The sequence below is a fragment of the Glossina fuscipes genome, unplaced genomic scaffold, assembly GCF_014805625.2.
Source record: "Glossina fuscipes isolate IAEA_lab_2018 unplaced genomic scaffold, Yale_Gfus_2 0, whole genome shotgun sequence".
Taxonomy (NCBI): domain Eukaryota; kingdom Metazoa; phylum Arthropoda; class Insecta; order Diptera; family Glossinidae; genus Glossina; species Glossina fuscipes.
The window spans coordinates 43,500,826-43,507,089 of record NW_023998414.1 but is presented as its reverse complement, the minus strand read 5'-3'; the positions used below and the strand labels follow the sequence as shown (position 1 = coordinate 43,507,089).

The window sequence follows — 6,264 nt, the reverse complement described above, 5'->3', positions numbered from 1 at the left end:
TATTAATTACTACGAGATACGATTTCTTCAAACAGTCCTAATTTTATAGATACACATCGACAGAAATCAAATACACGAAAAATAAAATATTCGACTTCTCCGAACGAGCTGATAGGCCAATAATTACTATCCGACGTCATATCATAATCAATTAAAATTAAACTTATTAACTAGTAAAGGTAAAAGAGCAGGAGGAATAATTTCCAACAATTTTAATAATTTCAAAGAAATTTACCATCATTTTACATCACTAACGCTCAGCATTTCATACATTATCTAGCGTAAATATATCGCAATAATGGCGGAAGAGGAGAGAAGAGGAGACTCTATATCTTCATAATCTAATGAAAAACCTAAAAATTATACAGCATATGTTGCATTTTTTAATTTTAATATATCGCACTATATGTCTAATATTTAGTTTTTCATTTAGTTAAAACTAGTTTTTATTCAACCAAATGTTGCTTGCACGTCATATGATACGGTACCTTAACTATAGTAAATTTAGTATGCGGTAAATTATCGGCCAAAATTGTTTCCACTTTATCCAAAGGCAGAATTTCGATTTGTGGCACTTCGCTGATACTTGTGCCACCATCGTCAGCGCCGCCGTCACCTTCGCTACTGTTTGTGTTTATTTTACTTACTAATTTTTGAGTGCCCTCTTCATGTTCTTCTTCACTGTTAGGTAAAGCACCGGGCACTGGCTTCAACACCGGTATGCACTCATCAAAATGATGTTTTTCTTTTTTCGTTGATTCCTCACACTGATCTACGTACAAGGCAGTCACGCGTAATAGCTCGACTGTAACGCCCCATGTGAAACACTTAAGAATTCCCGATACTTGTTGCACTGCACTTAAAACAATGTTATTGGTTGTCGCCGATTGTGAGATGTAAGTAGGAATGATTAATAATTTTGTTATGTTTGTGCACAAGCTTAGCTTTTCTTCAAAACCGGGCTTTATATCGAAATTCACCAATTCTAGTTGATACAATTGCGCCAGACGGGCCGCCGCATCGAGTACCTTAAGTGTACAGCATTTAGTCAATTGACCATTTTCCAAACGTAAGCGTTGCAAATTAATGAGTTTAGGCAATACTGCTTCCGAAAAGCTTGAATCGAAGTCCCCGCACTCACCTAACTCCAAAGACTTTAAATTAGTTAAATCGCCCAAAATTTCAATATTTTTGGCGCCTAAGCCTCTTACAGAGGTTAGGGATAAATGTATCAATGTGCTTGAAGCACCTAAAGGCAATAAGTCTCCTGTTAATACAGCCGCCTCACACGCACGCAAACGTAGCTCTTCCAATTTATTAAGTAAGCCGACATACTCCAAGTTAATGGTGTCATCGTTTATGGCCAATGCGTTCAAAACACGCAAGTTGCGATTGCTTTGAAATAAACTTTCCACCACACGAACTGAACAACGGCATAAATCAATGGTCTCCAGCGAGTAAACGGTACCGATATTCTCGCAAAAATCTTGCCACATATCCTCACTGCGGCCGCTTGTCAGGAGCATTTTACGTAAATCCAAATGTTTAGTTTCGCCACGTCTAAGAGCTGCCGCAAAACCAGACCAGCTGGATACCTTAGAATTTTTCATACGCACTGTTTGCCATAGCGAAGTATCTTTGGCAGCCACATTCCATAATTTGCACACCGCGGCTGCGCGAGGACGTTCCTATAACTTCATTTGATTAGATTTTATTCTAGACTCCAAAATATCGTAGACTTACGTGTATCTTTAAATATTTCAATATACTGAGCAGAGCATCGTAGGCGAATGATACGTGAGCAAAGAAATTATTGGCAAATAATTTATTTGAATAATCAACAGTCAAAGCATTATTGGCCGCTGCATTCACATTTTGGATGGGGAATGATGTTTCCAAAGAGTGTTTACGATTTTTTCGCATGCTATCGTTGATTTGTTTTAAGTCATTCTCAATGTCGTTAACATGTCTAAGAAAAGAATTTTAAAAAGATGAATACGTTTCAAAATGGCTTCAAGGTATGAAATTAAAAGTGGAGCTTTCACAAGTAAAGAAACAAAAAACTTTTTAATATAAAAAACTCGCTCTCGACCAACATTACAAAACTCACTCGTTGGGCAGATGCAAAGGCTTAGCCACCATCACATATTTTTTCCCCTTTACAACGGCTATTGTCTGAGGTAGCTTATTATCTGGATGTCCCATTGCTGATGATGCTAGAGAAGCTTTTCTCGTAGTCACTTTAATGCCGCCAGTACTGAGCGAACAGCAATTCTACAAGCGGGAATGGAAAAAATTATTAACAAAACTTTGTTTCCAAAATCATTTTTTAATTCCGCCATTACCTCACATGTGTACTCTTTGCCTTGAAGATGGTAAACCGTACGATAATCACTGTTATGTGGTGTCAGACCCATACATTGATGATGATAGTGGCACAGGCATTTGATGCATTGCAGAAGCGGTACTTGTCCCCATGCCTTCAGACAGTTTACCGAGCATGGTTCTCGGGCTTTAGTGGAATTTGTAAATTTGATGCTGCTGTTGTTGCTGCTGCTAGTGGGAGTATTAATTACATTGTTGTCAGTATATTCAGTTTGTTGTTGTTTATTGGCAGTAGTGGCAACAGTTCTGAAAATGACAAAAATGATATGGCAGAAAATTCTAGGCAATGCCGCTAGCTAGAGTAACAAATTAAACGAAGAAATAAAAAAACGAGAGCGAGCTACTGTACCAGAGAAAAAAAAGATAGACACAACCAAACTTAAATATAAACAAATTAACTACGGACAAGAATATAAATTTCTAGTAAACACTACAAGCTTACTTTTTTAACTTGATGCTTTTACTGGAATGACTGCTACTACCGCCAGATGTATGAGAATGCTGGTGATGTTGATCTTGACGTTTGTTACTAGGTGGTGTGCCTTGATAATAGTGATGGTGATACGAAGAACTGTGGCGACCCGTATTGCTGCTACTTAGCAGCGCAGCATTATTTACTTTCAACGCCTTGCTAGGAGTCCACCCCTGAGGTGGAGGGCTAGCACCTTTCGGTCCTTTGGGTTTAGATATACGTTTGCCTATGTTAGGAGGCGAGGGAGCTGCTGCCAAGGTAGCCGCTGCTACTGAGGCTCGAGAGGATGGTTTAGCACTTCGTACTGTTTCCAACTCAGGGCCCGCACCTAACGGCTCGCGCACAAAACAAAAATGGTCTATAGTTAAATCTCCTTCAAGTAAAGGGACAATATCGCTGCGTGCTCTCAATTTCTTTCCAGCCGGTGATATGAAATACACATCAGCTTTATCTTTGCTAGCCTCTAAGTTTGCTCGCCATACCAATTCCCGTTTCCAGCCGTATTCAAACGGTTTCTTATAGTAACTATCTTGAGGCGACAATATTTTCTTTCCAATCGGACCAGCGACAGTGTCTGCAGAAGTCGTATTAATTACCTTACTCGCGGTCATGGTGTTGACGGTTAAAGAATTATTATTAGTAACCACTGCCTTGTTACATTCTTCAGCATAAGCCACTATATGAGCTGTAGATTGTATTGATTTATCCTCAATATCCATTGCAACTAGATGTATGTCTCCAGGTTTCTCCTCATCTTTAGGTGACTTTTGTAATAAAAGGACTTTCTCTTCGTTCGACGTCTACAAAAAAGTGAGATTTCATATGGATACAAATAATTATAAACAAGACTTTACCTCCTCAACGTTTTTCATAACTTTAGGAGAACATATTGGACTTGTATAGACATCGCGGGGTAATTTAATGCCTTCTTCGCCCAGTTCAACTAAACGTTTCTCTGATAATTCAAATTTTATTAATTCCGCCTCGCCATTATGTTCATCAAAACCCAAGAGACAATCTTCAGAGTCTGAGTTACGCACTTCATAACGTTTACGTTTCATGGCTACCTCTTTCAACTCTTCTAATTCGTCTTTAACTTGTTCTAGTTTCTCCTCCTGCAAAGATGTAGTTACTAATTTGCGTCTAACTCCTTTCCCAGTGGTTGTTTTCACAGTCTCTACATCTTCATCATCTTCAATTTCGGAACCTGAGACTTCTAGTTTAAACGGAGTATTTGTAATATTTGAGAAATTTTCAAGCTCGTCTTCATCTGGCGGCTCTTCCACACTTTGCTCCGCTTCTCCATCTGTATTGTGTTTTTCTAAGGCCTGTGTAGTAGTTTGTGCTTCGTGATCTTCAACGTCATCACCTGGAGAACTTATTGCAATCGTATCATCGACCTCCATTCTAATCCGTTGAAAACTTTGTTTCCGTTTGGGAGAAATTTTTACAAACTTATAAACACACACGCACGATTCTTGCAATATATTATATGGTGAAGTACAGCCACCAATTGCACCAAATGTCACTTGTGTACCTTTTCAATATCTATCTTAGTTCACAAGTAATTCTCGTATCGGTATTGTTGCTGTAGACGTTTGCTATTATATATTTTTAGTTTATAGAAGGCAAAAATCGAAATAAAATGTATGGAAAAGTTTTTCCTCTCTTAACAGTGAAAAAGTGGCTACGCGCGTTTTTGACGTTTCTCTCTATAATCCTCCACTTACACATAAAAATTGAGGTTATGATCCACCTTTATTAGTTTTATACTTTCTTATAGATTTTCGCCGTTTGCTGTTTTTTTCTTTCCAATTATTGTTTTTTATGTTTTGCTTTCACAGTTTACTGTAAATTCGCGCTGTTTTCAACAAATTTTTTTGTAAAAATTTTTGTTATTGAATATTACAAAATTCTTATGTTATGACGAAAAATGAACAGATAATATTTGCGATTTGCTTTATCACTTTTCTAATAAATCTTTTATTTTAAAATTAGAAGAGAAAACTATTTATGAAAATATATCTTGTTAGTTTTTGATAAAATTCGGCGTTGTTTACGTTGTAAGGTAGTGCTGCTCAAGTAATGGGTATTTCTGGTATCCTGAATAAAAACCGTTTGTTTTTACGACAAAATCAGAGATGTTATAAGAGATAACATTTTTCTATTGAAGAGTGACTTTGCGTTGCGGATATTTAATCAATGTAAATAAATGGTTTTTTCATGTTTACAAATGCCTTCTTCTGTAGATCATATTTAATAAGAATAATCTTTAACATCTGATGTCCCTCTTAACCGATTTATCTTTCGAAATCTCAAAATCACTAAAATAGAGGGAGAAAGCTAATAATCAACGCTGACAACTCTATGTGTGCCGTTAACTAAGTACCATTTTCAAGTTTCGACTTTTTAAACAATACGTACGCATAGGCAATAGGTGCGAGAAAAACCCTCTCAAAGTTGTCCAAATCAGCGTAAGGTAAATTGTCTTGGGATATTATTTTTTATTCTGAGTTAAAGTTACATTTATGAGAGAAAACCGCAACTATAAATTGAAAATAAAAATTATTACTTACAAGCAACTGAACCTAAAAAAAAAATTTTAAATATTTGAAAGGTTAGTAACTGAATTCTTGTTTTTCTTTTTATTACAAAGATATAATTTTAAGTTTCAAGGTGTATTTTGGGAAAATTAAAAGGCTGTCTTTTATTTTAACTTTTAAAAGCTGACTATATACCTGATATATATATAATATTGTACAAAGAATAATTTGTCAATACTCCGTTTTTTTGTTGAAGCTCAATTTTCTTTTCGTCTTCTATTTGTGGTCTGCCCATACTTAAAAAAACGGTGAAAATAAAACAAATGCAAATGCTATGTTAGCATAATTTCTGAAAACTTACTTTTGGCCATATCGCTATGTTTTTGCTTGATAAGCCCAGTAAATTTGACTCCCTTGGTACCTGCTCTCGTAAGCTATTCAACTCTGACTTTATTACCCACAGCTCATTGGTATTGCAGCTCATTCCATTCCGCATATTATGTGTAAACATTCGCGCCGATTCGAAAAGCAATGCAACTCATTAGTTGCAAATTTTATTTTGATTTGGTCAAAGTGAAAATATGGAATTATTTCATTTCATTTTATCGAAAATTTTACACAATTTTGTTTTATGAAAATTTACGCCTGCTGGATTTGTTATTGTAAACAAGCAATTGTCAAATTTGCCCCTTGCTTTTCTATTATTGTTTCGAAATAGATTTTTTTTCTTTTTTGTTTATTTAATAGAATGGATTAGGCACGTTGGCGATAAGACCATACTTGGATGTAGCGTGGTGAATTGTTTTTTGTTAATCCTTTGCGCTTTATCAGTGATAGCGTACAGTATACGATGATATATGAAAA

General features: G+C 36.0%; 1 protein-coding gene across 2 annotated transcripts; it reads right to left on the bottom strand.

The window, feature by feature from the left end:
* Window positions 1-30: 30 nt before the first annotated feature.
* Window positions 31-4,858, bottom strand: LOC119642102. Of its 2 annotated transcripts, XM_038041084.1 has the most exons (6): window positions 3,712-4,858; window positions 2,828-3,657; window positions 2,346-2,631; window positions 2,111-2,274; window positions 1,744-1,969; window positions 31-1,688 (listed from the first exon to the last, which is right to left on the bottom strand). In XM_038041084.1, the coding sequence occupies exons 1-6, from the start codon at window positions 4,261-4,263 to the stop codon at window positions 447-449; spliced, it is 3,300 nt and encodes a 1,099-aa protein (XP_037897012.1). In that variant the 5' UTR covers window positions 4,264-4,858; the 3' UTR covers window positions 31-446. The 2 variants fall into 2 exon arrangements, with proteins under 2 accessions (XP_037897012.1, XP_037897019.1); XM_038041091.1 differs by lacking the exons at window positions 2,111-2,274; window positions 2,346-2,631 and having other exon boundaries at window positions 34-1,688; window positions 3,712-4,854.
* Between the last annotated feature and the right edge of the window lie 1,406 nt (window positions 4,859-6,264).

Bases quoted from the DNA above. Each gene is read 5' to 3' on its own strand.
- LOC119642102 (XM_038041084.1), bottom strand. From the start codon at position 4,263: ATGGAGGTCGATGATACGATTGCAATAAGTTCTCCAGGTGATGACGTT. The intron at 2,632-2,827 runs GTAAGCTTGTAG...TGTCATTTTCAG, and splicing joins AAAAGCATCAAGTTAAAAAA to AACTGTTGCCACTACTGCCA. The intron at 2,275-2,345 runs GTAATGGCGGAA...TCCCGCTTGTAG, and splicing joins GCAAAGAGTACACATGTGAG to AATTGCTGTTCGCTCAGTAC.